The sequence below is a fragment of the Myotis brandtii genome, unplaced genomic scaffold (assembly GCF_000412655.1).
Source record: "Myotis brandtii unplaced genomic scaffold, ASM41265v1 scaffold46, whole genome shotgun sequence".
In the NCBI taxonomy this organism is placed as follows: Eukaryota; Metazoa; Chordata; class Mammalia; order Chiroptera; family Vespertilionidae; genus Myotis; species Myotis brandtii.
Window position 1 is genome coordinate 6,453,952 of NW_005367587.1, and position 25,260 is coordinate 6,479,211.

The 25,260-nt window shown below is 34.7% G+C and overlaps 1 protein-coding gene across 7 annotated transcripts in view; it reads left to right on the plus strand.

Moving 5' to 3' along the window:
* STXBP5L (syntaxin binding protein 5-like) overlaps positions 1 to 25,260 on the plus strand; it is a 200,552-nt gene that overhangs the window by 79,891 nt on the left and 95,401 nt on the right. For all 7 annotated transcript variants that reach the window (XM_014546987.1, XM_014546986.1, XM_005875357.2 and 4 more), the window contains exons 10-16: positions 1,293 to 1,447; positions 5,401 to 5,473; positions 10,355 to 10,502; positions 11,382 to 11,449; positions 17,787 to 17,827; positions 20,288 to 20,505; positions 21,667 to 21,839. In XM_014546987.1, coding sequence (XP_014402473.1) covers positions 1,293 to 1,447; positions 5,401 to 5,473; positions 10,355 to 10,502; positions 11,382 to 11,449; positions 17,787 to 17,827; positions 20,288 to 20,505; positions 21,667 to 21,839 — 876 coding nt within the window. The remainder of the gene's footprint in view (positions 1 to 1,292; positions 1,448 to 5,400; positions 5,474 to 10,354; positions 10,503 to 11,381; positions 11,450 to 17,786; positions 17,828 to 20,287; positions 20,506 to 21,666; positions 21,840 to 25,260) is intronic.

Consider the following 25,260-nt stretch of genomic DNA (forward strand, 5'->3'; position numbering starts at 1 on the left):
GTCTCACTCCAAACTGCCCCCCCCCGCTGTCCTCATCACCTCCAATTGACCCCCACTGATGGCCTGCTTGCCCCCAACTGGCCCCCCTGCTTGTCTGCTTACCCCCAAAGGCCCTGCCCCTCAGCAGCCTGATCACCCACAACTGCCCTCCCCTCTTGGCCTCTAACCGCCTCTACCTCGGCCCCGCCACCATGGCTTTGTCCAGAAGAACGTCCAGAAGGTCTCCTGGAAGGTCTCCCAGTCTAATTAGCATATTACCCTTTTATTAGTATAGATATTAGATATATAGGTATTAACTGGAGAAAAGTGAAAAATTATGAAGCTATTTAATAACTTTCTAATAGCTATGCTATCTTATAGTCATCTCATTCCCACTCTATCTAATTGTATCTTGCAACTAACAGAGAATTAAAAAATTAATTGATGTTAATTTTATAAGCTAAATAGAACTGGCTGGCACTAAGTAAAATTGAGAATAAGATCACATTTCGTTTGGTGAATTATTTTTCCCTTACACATTAGTTTTCTCCATCTATTTATCATAACCTTTTCCCACAGAAACTCCATTGCATAGAATTTTCATGTTACCTCCTACCATTTTGGTTTTGCCACTGTCACATTTTATTTCATATTAAAACTTGCCTCCTTTTTCTTTTTGAGATTTGGGACCCAACATACTAACTGATTAATATGAAAAAAACTAACATAGCCTATATTTAGTGATTTAAAGTTTGGGAACCAACTAATACTATATGTGAGAATGTCTTTTTGAGTCAGTGACCCCTTCACCTCCCTTTTACCTCACTGCCTTTCCCTTTCCCCCACCTCAGCATCTTAAGACTGATTCATTAATAATTTTAATGGTGAGAATGTATATTCAGTAAAAGGGAAATGGAAAAATAGTAAATTGTTGGGTGAGATATTTTGGGACAGGAAAAGATTTTTTTAAAAATATATTTTATTGATTTTTTACAGAGAGGAAGGGAGAGGGATAGAGAGTTAGAAACATCGATGAGAGAGAAACATCGATCAGCTGCCTCCTGCACACCTCCTACTGGGGATGTGCCTGCAACCAAGGTACATGCCCTTGACTGGAATCGAACCTGGGACCCTTCAGTCCGCAGGCCGACGCTCTATCCACTGAGCCAAACCAGTTAGAGCATAGGAAAAGATTTTTGTTCTCCTGTGTAATTACGTTATATAAGCTCTCCACCCAGTTTATTGGCTCAATCCTGTGACATTGTGTCATCTAAAAGGACTTCTCAGTCTTATTAAATTTTTTTCCTATACAGCGAACCATTTATAATATTTTCTGGTGGACTGTCCTATGACAAAGCTTGCAGAAGACCGAGTTTAACCATCATGCATGGAAAAGCAATTACAGTACTTGAAATGGATCATCCTATTGTTGAATTTCTAACTTTATGTGAAACACCCTATCCGAATGGTAAGTAACTAAAATGAAAGTATTTGTGTTGAAAAATCATTTTTTGAAATAAGTTCCTAACAAAATTAAGCTTAAATATTTTTAGTTTTGACAGCTGGCATCTACTGTGGTACAACACTGTGAGCTACAGGGGCTGGAGCAGGTTCTGCAACTGTACCTACTTGACGAACTGGAAGTAAAACAGATGTAGTGCAGCAGTGCTGGAGTTTCAGGTTCAATATCAGGTAAGTGCTTTAAACTTTGATAAGGATGGTGGAAGCTGAGCTGGGAGGGTCCTATAGGGGTCCAGGGTGAAATCACTTGGGGAAATTGAGGTCTCCTAGTAGCCTCTCCTAGACCAGCTCCACCCATCCCATTCCAAAGCCAATCAAAGTTAAAGCACTTACCTAATATCAGTGATCTGTAACTCTGGTGGTGCTGCATCTGTTTCACATCTGGCTTTGCTTCAGATGCAACTGCAGCACCTCTGATTACTCTGGGATTGCTGATGTGTGGTTAGTGATTTATTTCAATTTTGAGAATAATTGTCTGAAGGATCTTCAGGAGGAGAGATGCTGATATATTTTTATCAGCCCAAATTTAAAGACTTCTTGTAAACATAAAAATTAATCTAAACTATATGTAAATTATATAATGGAATCTAATGATAATGAAATATTTTAATAATGAAATCTAAACATTTAAAAGGGTGAAACATAAAAAGGAACTATTAGTTTATGATTAAAACATAGTGTATATATACATTCCCACATATAGATATAGGGGAAAGAGCACTGGACTTGGAGACTTAGACTTGCAGAATATTTGGGTTTATGATTTACCGCTGCCATTTTCTAGCTATGTGACCTTGGATAAGTAGTCACTTTATGTTTGAGTTTCATTTATCACTTGTAGAAAGAGAATAATGATATTGATTCCAAATGATTATTGGAAGGCTAAAGTGAATGTACTTTATAAACTAAGAAGATAAATTGTGAGTTTTATTATACATATTAGTTTGTTTTATTCTTTAGTTTCATGTTTTAAAGATGGGTTAAGTAGATAAGAGATGACAATCAAAGTGGCACTTTATTTCTAGAATTGCTGGGGACAGATAAATTGCCTGTGTTGTTAACAAATACTTATGGGATGCTTCTGTGGCCTCAATACTATAAGAATTTGTTGAGAATACTAATGGAGTATGAAACTGATCTCTGATGTCAAATTATATAAAATATGGTCAGATGAGGGAGATAATTATGACTTAAGTTTTAAAATGTGACATCTTAAGTTTTTTAATTGTACTAATTTCAGGTTAGTCAAATAGTCGATGACTGAACTATTCATGCAAAGGTTTGTGGAAAGAGGATTTAGCTAGGCTTTGAAGAATGACTTGAGTCTTGAAAAAGGATATTGAGCTAATGTTTTAGAAATTGTGAGGTTAGCATGAGGTCAATTTAGACAAATAATTGAAAGCCTTTGGAGGTATTTGGAAATAGGGAGCTACAGAGGAATTCTGAGAAAATACTAAAATGAAAGAAAGCAGTGTTTTTAGTATGATTTGCCCAAAAGGAGTTTGTGGGTTTGAAGAAAGAGAGACACTGAAATCTAAAAAATTCCAGATTCTAGCTGGCAGGCTTTTGTGATAATATGCTTTAAAATGGTCAAGATCTGAAACAGAGTACTGCCTGTAGGAACTGAAAAGAAGAAAATGCACTGAATTTGGTCAACAATTGGATTAGGAATGACATGGTAGATGAGTCAAAGATAACAAATTTTAAGAATAGTAGTTACATATTCAGTAATAGTTTTTTGAAGGAGAGAAAGGTAAGTCTGATTATGGAGTTGTTTAGAGAACAGGAAAAAATATTTAATATTTATTTGTGAACATCAGAATATAGATGTTCTTTGGAGTTATGAGAATGAATGATAAAGAAAGAAAGGAAGAAAGAACAGAGGACCAAAAGCTGAGTTTATGAAAATTCCTCCCAATTAAAGAGCCTAGAGAAAGAAGATGTGTATGCCAGTAATAAAAACTCAAAATGTATGGTTGCAAAAATCAAACACCATGTGTGTGTTTATATATAAATTTCTATACATCAGTAGAAATTTTAGGATAATTTCTAGTAATAATAAATTATAAATGTATTGTAACCAAGTCTAATCAACTTCTAAGCCACATATATATCTGTTTTTCAGAGAAGTGGTAATGAGGATGGAGCTTTTTTTTGGTCAAGGGTTAGGAGAAATAGTTTAACTTTACTCAGTAAAATATAAATGTACTTTATTAACTATTTATAATTAAAATAATACATGAAAATGCCAGAAAAGTACCCTTCAATACACAACAGTATATAATGAAAACTTTCTCTCTCTGCCCTTCCAGAGGCAACCACTATTACTAAACTTCTTATGTAGTCTCCTAAAAATAATCTGTGCTTTCCAACAGATGATTTTCCTAAAGAGGGGAGACAAGAAAAAGAAGAAACTAGTAGCATAAAACCCCAATGTTCTTCCAATTGAAAAACAAAACAAAACAACCCAGAAGTATTGAAACAATGTTGAAAAACAACTTTAAGAAATAAGATAAAAGGGGCAAAGAGCCTTAGTTTGAGAACAGTTTGAGTAGCAAGCAGTATGACTGCATATTGTCACATAGATAGACACCCAAACAATGGCATGCTCCTTCTGAGTTTTAAGGTTTTATTTTAGTTTTTCTCCTATAGCATATGATTTACGAATAGTTTCTATAGCTTCTTAGGACTGGAAGGAATGTGAAAGCCATCTATTCCAGTTTTCCATCCAAGACTAGAATACTGTGGATGAAATTACTGCCAAGTAATTGTTGAATTTAGGATTAAATACTAAACTGGCCAGTAGAAACTGCTGGTATAATGAAAGCAGGATGGAATTTAGAGTCAGGAATTCTGGGTTAAAATTTCAGCTCTATCACTAGCTTTGTAAACTTGTGCCAATCTTGTAACCATTTTGGACCTCAATTTTCCCTATGAAATAGAAAAATATTGATATTTGCTCTAGCTACTGAGAATCAAATATCATGTATGTAAAAGGTTTTTGTAAAAACTTTTTCTTTCAATTTAGAATAACACTTTAATTGTGGCTTTCCATTATTCTTTATTATAGATGAAAAGCAATGTCTTCCCTAACCACTACAACTAAATTAGTGCTCCCACACCAACCACAGTAATTTCTTATACCATTATCCATGTTATTTTTTTATAGCTCACATTACTGTTCATGGTTTGTATACATCCCTAGAGTGTAAACTCCATGAGAACATGGACCTTGTCAACTTTATTCTCCATATGTCCTTTGCTCTTACAAAGTTTCTGGAACATATTGGAGAAAGGAAGGGATGAATAGAAAAAGAACGAGTTGAATTTTAAGAACTTGAAAATCTTAGACTATCCTTAGATTCTCTGCTTTTTTGGGGTGTATACCATTTGGCACATAGTAGGCAATCTTTAAATACATGTTAAATCACACTGAATTGAAAGTAAAATTTTTAATATTAGTGTTGCTTTCATAGGGAAATAATATGTATCATAGATCAGAGAAGCAGAACTACTGTTTCTTTAGTAGATTTCCTTGCAAGCATGAAATTAAATCTAAAATGTAAGGTTATAGAAGAATAAGTGTTTATGAGATGGAGATGACAGACTCACTCTCCTCAAATAATCTACTATCACTACCTCATTATTTTTTAGATATATTTAACTCTATGCTATGCAACTTCTCATTTTTTTCTTGTTCCCTGTCATGGTCATAAACATTAAGTTTGAGAAATACAACCTATATGTTTTTTAATGTGCTCTTCATACTTCTTACTTGGACTCATATTTTGGTCTTCTCAAATCATTTAAATAACATTTGTACAGGAGATAAAGGAAGTGAAAGTTTGGTGATTTTATAGAATGTGAAATATGAATTTTTTTCATTTTTTTAACTTGTAGAATTTCAAGAACCCTATGCAGTCGTAGTACTTCTGGAGAAAGATCTCATTGTAGTTGATCTGACACAAAGCAAGTAAGTTATGCATGTTCAGAATACCACTAACTATTTTTAAATCTGTTCATTACAGTTAAAATACTGGAGGGAATTATAAATAATTGACATTAGTATTTTTAGATGGTAAATATTCTTTATGTGGACTGTTGTTTTGCTAGAATTACAGAAATGTAATTTGGTTCAGTAATGAAAACTAAACTGGAAAAGTGAAGAGAACACTGAGAACATCAAAGAGATTTTAAAGGCAGCACCTAATGTTTAGAGAATCAGAACAAACAAAATGGATCACATTTCTGCTACTTCCCTAAGCAAAAGCAGCTGTTAGGAAAAAAATGTACAGTGTACTATGTGGCCATCTGCTAGTCTAAAGGGAAATGGCACATGATAAAAGTATTATTGGACTACTTCATCAGTCAATACGAAAGAGCAGGACAGGATGATGGAGACAGATAAGATGGAGGCCCTCTTTTACTTTTTAAAATAAATTCTCGTTATGTTGTGGGCAATGGGAACAAATAGAAAATATTGCTGTAAGAGTGGTGCTGTCCACTCCTTTACATGGACAATAAAACATAGACTTGAAATTGATGAACTCTGTCTTCCTTGCTACACATACTCATTATAAATGATGATAGGCATAAATCTGATTTTCCCTCATTCTGTGCTCTGGACCCACAAATCTTCATTTAGCTGCTGCTGCTACTGCTTTTTTTTGTTTGTTTGTTTTGTTAATCCTCACCGAGGATATTTTTCCATTGATTTTTTTTAAGAGAGAGTGAAAGGAAAGGAGAGACACTAGAGAGACAGAGAGAGAGAGAAAAACATTGATGTGAGATACACATCAACTGGTTGCCTTCTGCATGCACCCAGATTAGGGCTGGGGATCGAGGATGGAGCCTGCAGCCAAGGTATGTGTCCTTGACCAGAATCAAACCCAGGAGCCTTCAGTCTGCAGGCCTATATTCTATCCACTGAGCCAAAACAGCAAGGGCTTCATTTACATGGAATAATCTCTTTCTTCTTCTCATTATTAATGTCTTATTTATAAGTCTCAAATCAGATATCATTTTCTCAGTAAAAAATCTTTTTTATCTAGATAATTTGGTCAAGTATCCTATTAAGGACTTTCATAGTTCCCATGTTTATCTTCTTCATAGCTTTTGACAAAGATGAAATTTTACATTTCTTATTATTTTAAAGACTGTCTCCTGCCAGACTTTGGGCCTCAGAGTGAAGACAGGCTTTGTCTCCACATGGAGTATGACAAAGGCAAATGGACTTCTCTTATATCTTAGCAACATTTGCATGGAAATCAAATTTAAATGCAGTTCCCTCTGCTTTTGAAGAGGTTTTGGTTCAGCTCCCAAATCTCAATAGCTTGATGTAGTCTCTTATGAGAATACTCAAAAGGTATCTTCTTAAACAACAAACCCATTTTTAGTGGTGGAGCCGCTCTTAGTTGCTGTGTCTGCATGGGACTGATAACCAATCACATCTTTCTTGTATACCCTCCCTATATGTATAACAATTTCTCTGTTTTCACATTTAGTAGTCCATATTGCTGTCTTATCACTGTTAGCTCTAACATTAATAACAGCTCCACACACATCATCACTATAGTCATCAAAAGATTCTCCAATAAAGCACAGCAGTGATTTGGGTGGGTCCAGAAGTTGGGTGCTGTGAGTCCAAGGGAATCAATAGGGTGAGGACAGTGTTAGCCAGATTGATGGAGATTCATATATGATGCCCACCTGCACCCACATGGGAAGAACTTAGCAAAGAAGCAATGGCTTCTGCCAGTACTTTTGTCTGGAAAAAAAGTTTCCCCTCTAGCTCTTGCCCTGAAGCCAGACAATTCAATTCCTCCCTGTATGTTCCTGGCATCCTTCCAGTTGCCACTGCACTGCTGGAGCTCAGAGCAATTGAATCCATCAGCAATAAGTTTGTGTTTGGGTCCTTTAAGAATAATGCCTGTGACTCCAGGGCATTCACTGGAGTCACTAACTCACTCAGCCACAATCTCTGCTGGTGTTCAGAGCCAGAAGTTATGGGGAACTTCTCTTCCTGGTTGTGGAACCCTGGGCTGGGGAGCCTGATGGGGAGTTTGGATTCCTTGCTTCCAAGGGAGGATCTTCGAGCCCAGATATTCCTGCTGATTTTGAACTGCCACACATCGGTGTGGGACCAGTCCTTTTCACCTCTTCTTCCCTAATACCAGACTCAATGTGGCTTCTTTTGTATATCCCTATTTATAGGACTTCTGTTCAGCTAGACTTTGGGTGGGTCTCCATGATGGTTGTTCTGTAGTTTAGTTGTAATTTTGATGTGGTCATGGGAGGAGGCGAATACTGTATTTACACACTTCGCCATCTGTACTAGAAACCTAGACACCATTTTTTCTTTTTTTAATTCTACACTGTGTTTTTTAATTTTTAAAATTAAATGTATTTTTAGAAGTTTAATTTTTCAGTTACACTTTACTTTCAATATTATTTTGTATTATTTTATAGTGTACAGCATAGTGATTAGACAATCATATACTTTACAAAATGATCCCCCTGATATTTCCAGTACCCATTAGCACCATACATGGTTATTACAATATTAATAACTATATTTCCTATGCTGTACTTTTACACCCATATCACTATTTTATAACTACCAGTTTGTACTAAATCCCCTCACTGTTTTAACCCTTCCCCTGAACCCCTTTCCATCTGTCAACCAAAATTTTGTTCTCTGTATCTAGGAATCTGTTTCTGTTTTGTTTGTTCTTTTTTTCTCTTTAGATTCCACTTATAAGAGCAGTCATATGGTATTTGTCTTTCTCTGTATGACTAATTTCACTTAGCATAATAAATAACTTCTAGATCCACCTATCCTGTCACATTCTTTTTTTATGGCCAAATAATATTTCATTGTATATATACCACAACTTCTTTACCCACTCACCTATTGATGGGTACTTGGGTTACCCACTCATCTATTGATGGGTACTTATGGGGGACGGGAGCCTGGCTAATTTTCACTGCCAGATTTTATGTGAGCTCCTCTTCCTGGCACTGGTGTTCCAGGCTGGGTAGCCTGGTGTGGGGCTGAAATTCCTCACTCCTCAGGGGACATATCCCTCTGGATCCTCAATTGCTACATGCAGGAGCAGGGCTGGTTCATTTTGTGTCTCCTCCCCTTCTATCAGTCTCTGTGTGTCATCTTCTGTATATCATATATGACTTCTGTTCAACTAGTCTTCAGATGGTAATTCAGGTTGGTTGTGCTATAATTTAGTTATTATTTTGATGTGGTAATGGGAGGAAATGAGTGCAGCCTCTATCTTCTCTGCCATCTTGATTGGAACTTCTGGGCTCTCCTTCCTTCCTTCCCTCCACCTCCGTATTTAATCTTCTACATAAAAGCAAACATTAGGGCTTAGAAATTTTTTTCTTTTCTTGGTTTCTTGGATTTGTAGCTTTGTTTACATTTCTACAGCAACCAATTTACACTTTTACATCTAAATTCCTATAATACATATTTAGTTATTATTTCTTTCTTAAATATCTTTTTCTATGCTCTTTACCAATATACTAAAATATTTTCCCCCAAACATTTTTACAATATTGTTCACCTTGTTAGGAGTCTATCATTGTAACCACTTGCTATTATCAGATGCCAAGTTGTAGATCTGATCTTTAAGGTGATCCATTTATTTTACTTCCAGTTCTTCCATCTAAGAAATATTGATAATTTCTACTCTGAAAGAGGGGATCTCTGATCCATGCAGTTTAACCTACTTGCCATTTTTTAAACACAGCTTGTTTCTCCCCACCTGATTTTGCATATACTGCTGTTCCTATCTGGGAAACTGTCTGTAGCACGTACACACACACACACACACACACACACACACACACACACCATATTCTCTGAAGATTGGACTAAGTTATTTATTAAGTTCCTAACAGTGAGGGGAGGAAATTATTTTTATTTTTAAAATATATTTTTATTGATTTCAGAGAGGAAGGAAGAGAGAGATAGAAACATCAATGATGAGAGAGAAACATTTATTGGCTGCCTCCTGCACACCCCCTACTGTGGATTGAGCCCGCAACCTAGGCATGTGCCCTTGACTGGAATCGAACCTGGGACCCTTCACTTTGCAGGCTGATGCTCTCTATCCATTGAGCCAAACCAACTAGGGGTGGGAAATTATTTTAATAGCCCCCCAAACACACATTATATCAGAAGTAACATGATTACACAAACCTGGAACAGACGGAATGTAGAATAATATTTGGTTCCTTCTACTGCAGTGTCTGGTACATCTGGTACATAAGAGCTGCACAATATATTGTGGCTATAAGAATTATTAATTTGGTCCTGTACTTATATGCCTCTTAAAATTATAGTAGGCTTGAGGATATCAAATATGCTGAATCCATAAGACTGCATTCTCACTATGTTCTCTAGTTTGCATAGGAAATTATATTAAACATGCTATAATCATGCACAACTTTCAATTACTCCTGCAAAAAATACAAAAACAAAAAACTCACTTATATATTATCTCCCTTGAAAAACATGTCAAACTTACTAAGAATATATTTTAATACTTTTAAGTATGTTATATAAATATTTAGATAAAAGTAATATTACTGTGGAATTTTTGAATTATGGCAAGAAAATTCATTATTCAAGTAAAATTCTCCCAATATTTATATTTCATTTTATAGATAAGTACTTAAAATAATTCTTATTCATATGATTCTTGTTTTATGATGCTTAAAAAATAATTAAGTGAAATACATAATTAAAATATAGAATATTTTAGAGTGTTTTATAAAAGTTATTTTACTTTTTATCATTGCAAAATGAACTTAATATATTGTGTTTACCTATTAGCTTTCCAATCTTTGAAAATCCGTATCCCATGGACATACACGAATCACCAGTTACGTGCACAGCGTACTTTGCTGATTGCCCACCAGATTTGATACTAGTACTCTACGCTATAGGAGTCAAGCATAAAAAACAAGGATATAGTAATAAGGTAAAAGTAACAATTAAAAATAAATTATCTTGAATTCATGTCATGTGATCACATTTTTTTTGTTATATTATTTTCAGAATTTCCATAAAAAGACTTGAAAAATTCTCTTGAGATTACAAACTGGAATCAATAAAAGACATAACCTCTGGAATTCAAATTTCCTAAATGCTACATAGATTTAAACCTACAGAAATATAAACTTATATTTTATATATACATATATATACTTATCTATTATATATATACACACACACACATATATATATATATATGTATATATTTAAAGGAACAGATTTGGATTATAAGGTAACTTTTAGTTATTTTGGGTGAAGGATTATGTTTTAAGAAATTTAAGTCTACTCTTCCTACTTAATCAGTTTTTATCAATCAGTGATTAACAAGACATAATTATCAAAAGTCATTTGCTAAATAACTTTCTGGAATTTCATCTACAGGATTCAAATACTTACAATTGTAGTAGACCACCTATTATGTTTTCTATTATTTGTACAGGTTTTTTGGGGTGGACAACTCAAGGAGGGCACAGTTTACATTGTATTCCGTGTTAAATGGCATCAGAATAGTTTGGCAGTACACAGATTATATGGCAAATGTAACAACACTATATTTTTATAATTGAAAATACTTCAACTTTTTAATCTTTGTTAAAATCAATATTTTTAAAGGTGATGGAATTATACATTTGGAATTATACATTTGAGTGAAAGAATTAAAAGATAGCTACATACATCATCCTCCATTACTTTATAGCTACTGACTTATAAGGAAATATTTTATTTTAAAATATTTTCACTTAAAATGTATAAGTTATTCAAATTTTAAAAGTAAACATAAATTTTTCTTGGATAATATGTTTAGGAGTGGCCAATCACTGGAGGAGCTTGGAACCTTGGGACACAGACATATCCAGAAATTATTATTACTGGGTAAGTGGGATGTGATTTTTAAATTTATCAATTTATTATCAAATATATTTCATTGAATTTTTACAATTTCTCATAATTATGCTCTAGGCAGATTGACTATTCAAGTAAAAGTAAAATGCTATCCAAAGATTATAACATTGGTGGAAGATAGAATGAAACCACTGAAAACATAAACATACCACAAAAATAATTAAGTGTAAGGGTAGGAAAAGTAAAAGAAAGAAAAATTACAAAAGACTAATCAAGGAAGAATTCCTGTGGAAATCAGATTATTAGCTTTAGAAAGGCCCTTAAAAACATCTCTTAGTTCTTGCCAAGTCATTGTTCTATAGTCCCATCAGGTAGTTATATAAAGTATGCTTCAAAATTTATAACACCAGAAATGTTACCATTTTCTGTAGCAGCCTACTAAATGCTCTAATATTCAGAATGAAAATAGAGACATAGCAACAGATAAAGATGAGATTTAAAAGATAATAAGGTGTTCTGCTTATGTGATAGTAGAGTAGATGTACTTTTCCCTATTCTTCCCACTGAATACAACTAAAAACCCTGAATATTATATATTAAACAAACATAATATGACTCAGAAAGATGGAGAGTCAGACTGGCAAGGCTCCCAAGTTCTAAGGAATGACATGGTGGTAAGTTTCCTGGGTTTTCTTTTTGCCTTATATATTCCAGAATTGGAGCTGAAGAAGCTGGCAACCTAGATCTGCCAGTGGTCACAAACAAACAAACACACCAAACACTAACAAAAGCTAGTTCTCTCTAGCCAAAGGATGAGCAAAGGGGTAGCCTATTGATACAGAAAACTTTTAGAAAATAATCTCTCTACTCCAGCTAATTGTCACCCCAACTCACTCAAGCAAAGGCAGATTGGGGAGCCTAGATTTTCAACCTCATTAGGCTGTAAAAAGGTGCTTCAGCTTCCTCCTGAGAGGAGTATCATTTTCTGACACTGAACTAAGGCTGAGTAGGAATCTGGGACTTTTAACTCTGCTTGCTGGTGATGAAACCCATCATCTGTGGGGTTACAGAGTCATGTGGGAGGCCAGAATTTTCACCACTGCCAAGCAATAATGAGCCACATGTCCTCTACTTTAGTGTCAGTGGAAATCCAGTGAATAAGGAGAGAACAGGACTAAAAAACGTATATAAGGAAATGATTACTGAAATCTTTCCAAATTTGGCAGAAGACATGAACCTGTAGTTTTCAGAAACTGAATGAACCACAAGAAACCCACAAGTCACATCATAGTCAAAACTCTGAACATTACACTAAGAAAAAAATATGAAAACAGCAAGAGAAATGACTATAGGGCAAAATTCTGTAGTCACCCTATGAATGATGGTGAATTTCTCATCAGAAACTGTAGAGGCCAGAAGGAAAACTAAATTTCAAATGCTGCTAGAAAAAAAGTGGCAACCCAAAATGCTATACCCAACAAATTATCATTCAGGAAGGAAGGAAATATCAACAGTTTCTCAGAAGGAAACAGTTTGTCAGCATCAGACCTACCCTAAAAAAGTAGTTAGAGGAAGTTCTCTAAGCAGAAAGCAAATGATAAAAGAAGGAACCCTGGAATATCAAGAAGGAAGGAAAAACACAGTAAGCAAAAATATGGGTAAATACAATAGCCTTTTTTTCTCTTGACTTTTAAAAACTATATTTCATGGTTGGATAAATACTATAGTTACATTGTCTGATGGTCTGATGTAATTCTACATATGTAGAGGGGAAATCTTTAAGACAATTATAAATAGGAGATGGTAAAGTAATGTAAAGGAAGGTGGGGGTTTTATACTCCCCTCAAAATGGTAATATGACACCAGTTGATTGTGATAAGTTGTTATACTTTAAGCAACCATTAAAAACCAATGCAAACAGAAACACTGAAAAACACTGACACACCAAAATGGATGATTAAAATAATTCAGTTAACCCATAGGCAGGCAGGAAAAAAACATGAAAGGAAAAAAGACAGACTGAAGTCCTAACTTACCCATGATTAAGTTTAAGTTTAAATGCTCTAAATACACCAATTCAAATTCACAGATTGGCAGAGAGGATTAAAAATTATGACCCAACTTCATGCTATTTACAATACATTCACTTCAAATATAACAGTATGGGCAGGTTGAGAGAAAAGGAATTGAAAAAATACTCTATAAAATAATTACAGAGAGTGACATCAGCAAGATATCAGGATAGTCCTAGACCTTGTTTCCCCATGGAGACACTGACATAACAACAATATGTGGTCCAAAAGTTTTTATGAAAACTTGAGAAACCAGTAAAAAGTTGTAGTGCCCAGGCAAACTCAAAGCCAAGTTCAGCCACATTGAAATGGGTTAAAATAGCCATTTAATTTTATTTCAACTATGTCAGCTTCTCCACAAAATTGGCACAGCTTGTGTTCAGGAGGAAAGCCCAGGTTGCACCTTCTCTCATCAGAAGGAAAAAGAGAAGTAGAATGTATACCCAATATTCCTGCTTTTCAGGGGTTTTCCCAAGAGATTAGTTTCTGTCTCACCTGAATCTGAGTACTGATGGAACTTGGTTCCCTGGGGGCTGCAGAGAGCAAAGAGCTCAGTGTTTGTTGAAGTGTCCCCCTCCCCCAAACTTGCAATACTGAAGATAGACAATAGAGGGAGCATGAGACTACAAGCTCCTGAAGAAAACCAGCAAACTTCTCTAATTGGGAAATTATATAAACACAAGTCCATAGAAGACCCATCCCCATTAAAGATTTGAGAGTCCCAAAGATTTCTACCTAAGCTGATTGGAAAAGTGTTGTAATGTACCCCGCAAATCAAACAAGGACGCCTCAAGAAGTCGAATTAAGGAGTCACATTTATTGCAAATCCGGGACTATGAGGGGGCATTCTGCTCTCTCAAATCTCGTAGTAATTACCTAGTCCCAACACCAGATTTATATAGGCAAAAATCACAAAGGTATTGATTACATCTCAGGGTTTGGAATGAGGAACCTGGTTTGCAAAAAAGGAGTTTACAGAAGCAGAATTGAGCAAGTTAGTTAAATTATAGTTTTGGGTCTCCGGATCACTGAATCAACGGAAGCACATTGCCTGGAGCCATGGATCTTGGGACCACTGAGTTGACAGAAACACATTATCTGGAGCCATCGGGTCTTGGGACCACTGAGTCAACAGAAACACGTTATCTGGAGCCACTGAGGCAATTGTGTTGTCCTGGTTCCCAGGTACAGAAGAATGTGCTTTCTAAAACCAGTGAGATCACAATCAATGGGGTATTCAAACCACCAACAACAGAGCATTCAGTCGAGTGGGATAGCATACATAAGTTCAGAAAACCAAAGTAACTTTTCTATTGTTAAACAAAGCAAATAAGTACAGAAGCCAAACAGCAGGGTTAAAGTTAAACTACAGTTTCTACCTGAGATGATTGCTACCAAATTTCAAAAGGTCTTCTCCTGTACAAAGCCAGTTCATAAGAGGAGGCTGTATTTTCAAAGTACAAATTCCCAACAAGAAATCAGGCACACAAAGAAAAAGGGAGATGTGGCCCAATCAAGGGACAAAATAAACATACAGAAACTGACCCTCAAGAAAGAGAGATCTGTGTCCTGGCTAGTGTTTCTCAGTGGTTAGAGCATCAGCCCCGACACTGAAGGGCATTGGATTTGATTCCTGATCAAGGGTAGTACCTGGGTTGTAGATTCATTCCCAGGCCCCAGTTGGGGCACATGCAGGAGGCAACCAATTGATGTGTCTCTCTCACACTGATGTTTCAATGTCCCTCCTTCCATCCCTCCCTCTCTTCTCTCCCCTCTCTCCCTCACTTCCACTTTATCTAAAAGCAATGGAAAAATATCCTCAGGTAAGGATTAATAACAACAACAAAAAGAAATAGAGATATGTGAATTACCTGACAAATAATAGAGATATGTGAATTACCTGACAAATAATTTTATAAAAATAATTATATTTATAAAGCTCAGTGCACTATAAGAGAACACAGATAAACAACTAACTGAAATTTTAAAAAATAAGGCATGAGTGAAATGGGAATAAAAACAAAGAGAAACTATGAAAAGTCTGAAGCACAAGAATACAATAATTGAATTGAAAAATTTATTAGAAGGGATCAACTTCAGACTTAATCAGAAGAAAGAATCAGTGAACTAGAAAATAGCTAATATAAAATTATTGAGTCAGAAGAAAAAAGGAAAAAAAGGATGAAAAATGTTACGTCTGATAAGGGGTTAATATCAAAAGTATGTGAAGAACGCATAGAATTCAACATTTAAAAAATCCAATTTAAAAATGGGCAGAGCCCTGACTGGTTTGGCTCAGTGGATAGCGCATCGGCCTGCGGACTCAAGGGTCCCAGGTTCGATTCTGGTCAAGGGCATGTACCTTGGTTGCGGGCACATACCCAGTGGGGAGTGTGCAGGAGGCAGCTGATCAATGTTTCTCTCTCATCGATGTTTCTAACTCTCTATCCCTCTCCCTTCCTCTCTGTAAAAAAAATCAATAAAATATATTTTTAAAAAATGGGCAGAGGATCCAAATAGACATTTCTCTAGAGAGGACTTATAGATGGCCAACAGACACATGAAAAGATGCTCAGCATTACTAATCATCAGATAAATGTAACTCCAAACTACAATGAGATATCACCTCATATTGAGATATTGAGAAAAGGGAACCCTTGTGTACTTTTTGATGGGAATTTAAATTAGTGAGCTAATATGGACAACAGGATGTGGATTCTTCAGAAAATTAAAGCTAGAATTACCATATGGTCCTGGAATTCCACTTCTGGGTAATTATCCAAAGAAAATGAAAACAATTTGAAAATATATATAGCACCCCTGTGTTCATTGCAGCATTATTTACAATAGCCAAGATATGGAAGCAACCTGGGTGTCTATCAACAGATGAATGAATAAAGAAGATGTAGCACATATATACAATGGAATATTACTCAGCCATAAAAAAGAATGAAATCTTGCCATTTGCAACAACATGGATGGACCTGGAGAATATTATCTTTTTTTAAAAATATATTTTCTTAATTTTTTACAGAGAGGAAGGGAGAGGGATAGAGAGTTAGAAACATCGATGAGAGAGAAACATCGATCAGCTGCCTCCTGCACACTCCCTACTGGGGATGTGCCCGCAACCAAGGTACATGCCCTTGACGGGAATCGAACCTGGGACCCTTGAGTCCCCGCAGGCTGACGCTCTATCCACTGAGCCAAACTGGTTAGGGCAATAATTATACCTTTTAACGTATATCTTGTATTTGTGTTACATTGTATAACAATTATAGACTCCTATTATTTATCAGTAATATTAATGTATGCCAACGCTCTATCCACTGAGCCAAACCAGTCAGGGCTGGAGAATATTATCTTAAGTGAAATAAGTCAGAGAAAGACAGATACCATATGACTTCATTTATATGAGGAGTCTGAAGGTTGTTCCTAGATGCTCTTTAGCAGGTTGAAGAAGTTCCTGTTTCTAGTTTGTTGAGGGGTGTGTGTTTTGTTTTCATGAATGAATGGTAATTTTTGTCAAATGCTTTTTCTGCATTTATTGAGATGATCATGTGTTTTTTCTTTTTTAATCTTTTAGTATCATGAATTACAATATGATTTTTTTTAAATGTTTCACTGGCTTTGATGTATGATCCTTTCTATTTATTCCTTCACTTGGTTTGCTAATATTTTGTTGACAGTTTTTATGCCCATGCTTGAGGAATATTAATTTGTAATTTTCTTGTAATATTTTTTCCTTGATTTGGTATCAGGATAAAACTGACCTCATAAAATGTGTTGGGAAGTATTTTATCCTATTTTATTTTCTTGGTAAGTTCTTATAGAATTGCTATTATTAGCATATAATGATGAAAATCTAGTTAGGTTTAAGAATTTGATTTTTATAATTTGAAACTTTAATTTCACCATGATATTCATTTCAAAATTATTTTAACATAATCAAAATTGCCCCAACTATCTTTTTTTATTGAGTGTAAACAATTTTATATTAAAAAATATTTTTTTCCCACAGATCCATTTTCATTGCTCTCTTATTACACACAAAATTATCTTAGAGTAAAATCTAAGTAATTATTGTTCTTTCTTCAATTTAAATTTTAATGTATTGTTTTAAATGTAAACAATTTTCTTGAGCTTATAAATGATTTAGTGTACTCTAGTTTTCATTGGAACAGTATTTTTAATTGAATTTTAACAGCAACTCAAGTTTTATACTTTTAAATAAATAAAAAATGATTATTTTTATTTAATATACTTTAATTAATGCTAATTTATTTTTCATCTAGTCATGCAGATGGATCAATAAAATTTTGGGATGCTTCTGCAAGTAAGTTTTAAGTTTTTTTCCCTCTATAACAGGAAGCATTTGGTTAATATGTATTCATTAATTTTTTAAATAATATTTCAGATACATTTTTAGCATGAATACATAGTTGTGTTACAAAAACTTATTTCCTATATTATTAGGTCAGTTTACCAGTAGGGTATCTCTACTGTGCTTTACTTCCATAATATAAACAGACAGGACTGAAGTTACTCATTATCACCAACCATCCTATATAATAAAAGCCTAATATGCAAGTCGACCAAAGGGCAGACAACCAGTAGGTGGGGGGCAGGCCTGGCGAGCAGGCAGTGCCAGGCCAGCCAAGGCGGGTGCCAGTAGGCAGAGGGAGGGGACTGCGATTGGGGGCGGTGGCGACCGCTAATCACCTCCCACAGAGGGAGGCCAGACTTAGGCCACAGGAAGCAGCCTAAGCCATCAATCGGACATCCTCTGAGGGCTCCTGGACTGCTAGAGAGTGCAGGCCGGACTGAGGGACCACCCCACTCGAGTGCACAAATTTTCATGCACCGGGCCTCTAGTTATATTTATAAAAGGCAAACTACATTGGAAAATGTACCAAACTTTGTCAGATGAATTCTGTTCAAGGAATAGCCTTCACCTCCTAACTCTGTGGTTTGAAAAAGTGTTTTTATCCCACTAGTCTTCACTTTTCTTTTTAATCATTGTTGAAAGTATTACATATGAGTCTTCACTTTTCTTTATCTCTTGTTTACCAAGTCCTGTGAAAATAAAAATAAATTACTTGGTAAATGTAAAAAAATTTTTTTAATTTGAGAAGTACATAATTTAAAAGAAATAAGGTACTCTGCTCAACTGATGGGCATGTACATAAAGAAAGATATTTAAGACTTTATTATAACATACATACCTTTCAGAAAATGTAATCACTACAACAGATAAATGCACATATGTAACTACAGGGCAAACAACATAAGAACCTGGAAGGTAGTACAACCTCAATTTGTTATAAAAAATAGGAGGTTTATTTGAGCCAGGTTGATCAAGGAAAGGTATTTTGATGGAGTAACTTTTAACATGAGTTTTGGAAGATTGTTAAGATTTTGATAGTCAGGAATAGGAGTGTCTGAAGATGAGAAACCAGCAAGATGTAGGTAACTGTTTTAGAAATAAGGAATACAAGAGAGTTGTAGTAGGCTCCTGGACAGTGAGAGGGTGCAGGCCAGGCTGAGGGACCCTGAGTGCATGAATTTTGTGCATTGGGTCTCTAGTTAATTATAAAAACAAATCTCCAATTTCATGGATGTCATTGAAGAAATATCACTTAGTTTGCCAATTTTGTATAATACTGTCCAGTACAGGAAGTAAGGTTATACTGCATTTGAATAATTGTTTATGTTATTGTGTGTATTAGTTTTCAACTGCTGAGTAATAAAATTGCCATACATAATTTAGAATTTGTTCGTATATTGTATATGTTCAATACATGCTTATTTTTTCCCTGTAGTTTCCCTTCAGCTAAACTACTGATAAGAGAGCATGACATTGAATACTTACTAGTTAAAACTTAATTTATTTTGTCTATTTGCATTTTACTTTTGTTATTTAACAAATATATTGAAAAAAACTTCAACAACATTTAAGTATGGCAATTTTATTACCCTTTCCTAACACTGAGCCATTCAGAAAAGATTCTTTCTAAAATAATCACAAATTATTGGATTTCTAGTATTGCTGGCTGGTATATTACAAAGTTTCTCATCTGAAGGAGTGTCTAAAGCAGTGATGGCGAACCTTTTGAGCTCGGCGTGTCAGCATTTTGAAAAACCCTAACTTAACTCTGGTGCCGTGTCACATGTAGAAATTTTTTATATTTGCAACCATAGTAAAACAAAGACTTATATTTTTGATATTTATTTATATATTTAAATGCCATTTAACAAAGAAAAATCAACCAAAAAAATGAGTTCGCGTGTCACCTCTGACACAGGTGTCATAGGTTCGCCATCACTGGTAAAGAGTTGCTGAGAGGCATAAAACCTCTAAGAATAGCACCAGCCTCTCATCAAAGGGGAAAATTGTAAAAAAGAATTGAGGGGGGATCTCCCTTAGGAGAATTAGATTTGGTATTTCCATTGTAAACTTTCTGAACTCTGACATTTTTGTCAAATACATGAGGATAAAAATACTCACTTAATGGGATGTTTTTCTGAGGATAACATGAGCCAATGCATACAAAGGACCTACATATTTGTTGGTATATAATATATGTTCAATACATGCTTATTTTTTCCCTGTAGTCTCCCTTCAGCTAAACTGTACTGATAAGAGAGCATGACATTGAATACTTACTAGTTAAAACTTAATTTATTTTGTCTATTTGCATTTTACTTTTATTTAACAAATATATTGAAAAAAACTTAAACAACATTTAAGAATTAAGTTTAAATTAGAAGGTAATTATACTTCAATATCTTATAGTAACTCTACAGATGCTGTACAAGCTAAAAACTTCAAAAGTGTTTGAAAAACAGAAAATAGGAGACGGAAAACAAACATGTGAAATTGTAGAAGAAGATCCATATGCCATTCAGATGATTTACTGGTGTCCAGAGAGCAGAATATTCTGTGTTTCAGGAGTCTCTGCATATGTAATAATTTATAAATTCAGCAGACATGAAATTACAACAGAAATAGTGGTAAGTCATTGAAAATTTAATTTTCACACTTAATTAAAAGAAAGAAATTATCATAGATTTTGGTTAGTAATTGGTATGGTTTTAAGCCACTAAGACTGCAGTATGTGGCCAATAATCCAATTCATAGGATTTTTAATTATTCTTTTTGCATAGTATATTTTAAAAGTTTGGCTTAAAATGACAAAAACAATTCTTTATAAAATCTTGGTATTATTAAATAGGATGAATTATGTCTACAAGTTTTATGCAAATTGTTACTGATTTTATGTATGTGAAATGAATGCATTCTAAACCTTTAATTTTTTTAAAGTTTACTCGTCCTTTTTGTCACTTAATTGATTATGATTTGGAATTAGAGCTTTCACCAGAGGTTTTTTTTATAGTTTTAAGGTAATTACGACAATCATTTTGCAATATTCGCCATGCCATAATGACATTTGTGTAAACAGTTATTTTCATTCTCAAAAATGCTGATTTTTACATGGTAAAAAATGTTAGTTATAAAATCAATTTTAATAAAGCATTAAATGCAATAATAAAGTACTTAATTTTAAAACATTTTTAATTTAAAAAAGTTTTTGGATCACATTTTTATTTTAATATAAATTATGATTTTCATTAAGCAACTCTGACCATGCTAATGAAATTAAATAAGGAAGAGCAAAGCTAATGAAACAAACAAATAGAAACATGGAATTTATTTTGGAAAATTTTTATTGAGTTAAAATAAAAATTGAAGGAAGCTTTTTTTTAAAGTAAAAAGCCTTGTACAAATAACAAGTTTTAAACACATACCTACACACATCCATTTTAATCTTTTTCTCTGGTGTAAGAATGAATTTTTACATTTATTTGATCATATAGAGAATTGTAATTTATACTTTATCTTAAGGAATATTTATTATATAAAAATGTATCTCCACTCATGTATTTTTCTTACAATTCTGAAGAATTTAAAAGTGTTTTAAATTTTTTTGTGGATGCCATTTATTTCATATAATTCACTGTTTAATTCAGTTTGGAATATCTCAGCTTTACTATAAATTGAAATTAAACTTATCAATCAGAAAAAATAATGGATGCTTACCAAAAATTATAGCTATTTTAATGTGATTATTTATTATCATGACTTAAATTAATTTAAACTTGTTTTTTTAAAAGTCATTAGAGGTACGACTTCAGTATGATGTTGAAGATATTATTACCCCAGAACCAGAAACAAGTCCTCCATTTCCAGATCTTTCATCTCAGCTTCCTTCTTCAAGGAGTCTTTCCGGGAGCACTAACACTGTGGCTAGTGAAGGAGTAACAAAGGACAGTATCCCATGTCTCAAGTAAGAGTTGGTACCAAATTTTAAAACAATTTTACATATGAATCATATAATTCTTTAAAACTGTGCCAAATAAAATCATTCTTCTATTAAGTTGTTGTCAAGTGATCTACAGGCCCCATAGGATACTCTGGTCTTGTCTTTGAATATCCCTAAGAGGACATAGTATTTTCATTCTTCACTTACTAGTTCATATATTTCCTTCCCTGAAGGACCCTAAAGAAAACATGGTTTTGATAGAATGGGAAAACTTTTGTCAGGGCACAAACATGGCCCTGAGAAGTATGTCACAGGAAGGGAAAGAAACAAAATTTACTACCTACTATAAGAATACTGTGTTAGAAAAAAGATTTTCTCTTTTGTGATTGGTAGAATACTGTATGTCTTTCTCTTTTCTAACTGATGCTATTTGGCAGTAAACTATGTTTTCTCAGTATATCTAAACAAAGTTTAGTGTCATAATCAAAGAAAACTTAGTCAAGCCCATAGAAATATTTATCTTAATTGCTTTTATGCTTTTTAGTAGTCGGATATAAAAGAATGCAGTTTCCTTAAATTACTACTCACTGCTTCTTCATTAAACCAGATGTTTTCTGCATTAGCTAATTGGAGAATTGAGCTAAGCAAAGAGTTTCTTTAAGCATCATATGAAGATACCTGAATCTGCTACTAAAGGAACTTTAGAGAACTAGCTTCCTCATCTATATATATAAAAGCCTAAGTGACTGTCTGACCATTGGACCATCTGACTGGTAGCTATGACGCACAATGACCACCAGGGGGCAGACGCTCAACACAGGAGCTGCTGAGCTGTGGTGACTTGGCAACCATGGTTCACCCGTGACACACCCAGAACCAGAGAGGAGGGAGCCCAATTCCGGGGTGCGTCACCTGAGAACTGCTCTCTCGAAATCCAGGACCTCTTGGGGGATGTCAGAGAGCCGGTTTTGGCCTGATCCCCGAAGGCCAGGCTGAGTGACCCCACCTGCCAGTGGGACCCCGCTCACTCTGCAGATGCTGCCCCAGGTGCGGCAGCCAGGGAGGGACCACGGGAGGTTGGATCCAGGGCATGTCCGGCCCATCTCGCCCAGTCCCTCCCCCCCAGCCACCTTCTAATTAATTACCTTTCAATGTGCATGAACCTGTGCATCAGGGCACTAGTTTCTTATAAAAATACTTATGGAAAACTTAAAGATAAGATTTCAGAAGCAAAATCAGTTTACCACACAATTAGAAGTTTCTATACTTTTGTAATTATTGTTTTTCCTCTAAAATTTTTCTTGTGAAGTACAAAAAGGAAATATAAACAGGAATTACTAGAGAAAAAATCTACACAGAGGAAACATCATAAAATTTTAGCAAATGGAAAACATTCATAATATATTCAGTTTTCCCTTCATAGCACTTTGGTTCATTTACTTGATTTTTTTTTCATTTTCTATTAAAATGAAATCTGAAAAGAGAAGAAAAAACTCAACAAAGCTCAAGAAAGCAATGTAGATTGATTTGTTTATTAACTAACAAGACCCATCATTAAGTGTGGGTCCTCCAATGATTTAAGTACTTTTATATAAAATTATAAAAAATTAAGGTAGGAATAAGAGCGAAAACAACAAAAATTTTGTAGTAAAGATGATGTAAGCATTAACAGTATTGAAGCATAATAAAAGAATTTAATGTTGACTTGAAGTAATACAGTTTTGAGGATAATCAAGAGAACCAAAGTGAAAAAAAAAGTGCAGTCCTATATAATGTATATAAGGTCTTAGGAACCAGGCAGCAGAACTGATCTAAGAATACTGTTCTATGAATTACATTATATTACATGTGCTTTTTTAGTTGCATATAATCTATGATAAATTATATGTTGGCATCCATCCATAAATCACTTTTTCTTTGGTGGATTAGATTACCATATACATTAGCTGATAAATAAGCATTTCAACAAACAACACTTCATTTTTAACAACATTACAATTCTTATCAATATACACATATTTGTGCGATTCATTATTTTTACTTTTTTTTTTGCCTTTGTTCTTCCTAATGTGTAAAATGGATAGTCCTCCTAGGCCTCTCACTAAGAGGATGAGATTTAAATGAAAAGTAGATGAGAGAGTTGGCTGAAGAAGACAAGGTGGAAGAGTGTTCCAGGCAAGTGGAACAGCTAGCAGTGGTCGGCAAACTCATTAGTCAACAGAGCCAAACATCAACAGTACAACGATTGAAATTTCTTTTGAGAGCCAAATTTTTTAAACTTAAACTATATAGGTAGGTACATTGTTATTAACTTAATTAGGGTACTCCTAAGGCTTAGGAAGAGCCACACTCAAGGGGCCAAAGAGCCGCATGTGGCTCGCGAGGAGCCACAGTTTGCCGACCATGGAGCTAGAGCAATGGCCTTAAAGTGCCTGGCATATAAGGCCAGTGTAGCTAGAACAAAGGGAACAATGTTAGCAGAGAGGGCAGTAGGAGATGAGGTCAGATAGGCAATAGAGAGCCATTGTAATGGATTTGGCTTTTATTCCTATAAAATGGGGAGTCACAGGGTTTTGAAGAGAGAAGTGACATGATCAGATGTAACTTTTAAATTAATCACTTTAATGGCTATGTTGAAAATCAATTTTGAGATGGAAGATAAGAGTAGAAGTCAGGAGACCAGTAAGAAGGTTGTTTGTACCTAACTAGACTTAATGTTGAGGGCTTGCAGATTTAGCAATAAAAAATACAGAATGCCCATTTAAATATGAATTTCAGATAAATAGTGAACATTTTTTAGTTTCAGTATATCTCAAATATTGCATGGGACATACAGTAAAAAAACAAAACAAAAACACCAACAGCGCAAAACCTATTTATTGTTTTTTTGAAATTCAGGCTTTAATGGATATCCAGTATTTTTATTTGTCAACTGTAACTAGGATAGTAGCAGTAGAGAAGTAAAAAGGGGTCATATTCCAAATACATTTTTAAAGTAACACCATCAGCATTTAAAAATGGATTGGGATTGAGGTATGAGAGAAGGATATTAGTCAAGAGTGATTTTAAAGGTGTTTTTTTTTTAACTAAATAACTACAAGGATAGGAGTTGCTATCAACTGGAATAGAGAAGAGTGCAGGTGGAGCCAGTTTAGTAGGAAAGAGCAGGAGTTAAGGTTTTGGATATGTTGAAATCTTATGTTGAGAGGTAGGTTACTGGTTATTCTTTTTTATTTTTATGCTTTATAACTTAAAATGTGTAACAAATATTTCATAAGGAAAATCCTATATAATAAAAGGCTAATATGCAAATCGGCGGAACGATTGGTTGCTATGACGCACACTGACCACCAGGGGACAGACGCTCAACGCAGGAGCAGCCCTCTGGTGGTCAGTGAGCTCCCACAGGGGGAGCGCCACTCAGCCAGAAGCCAGGCTCACGGCT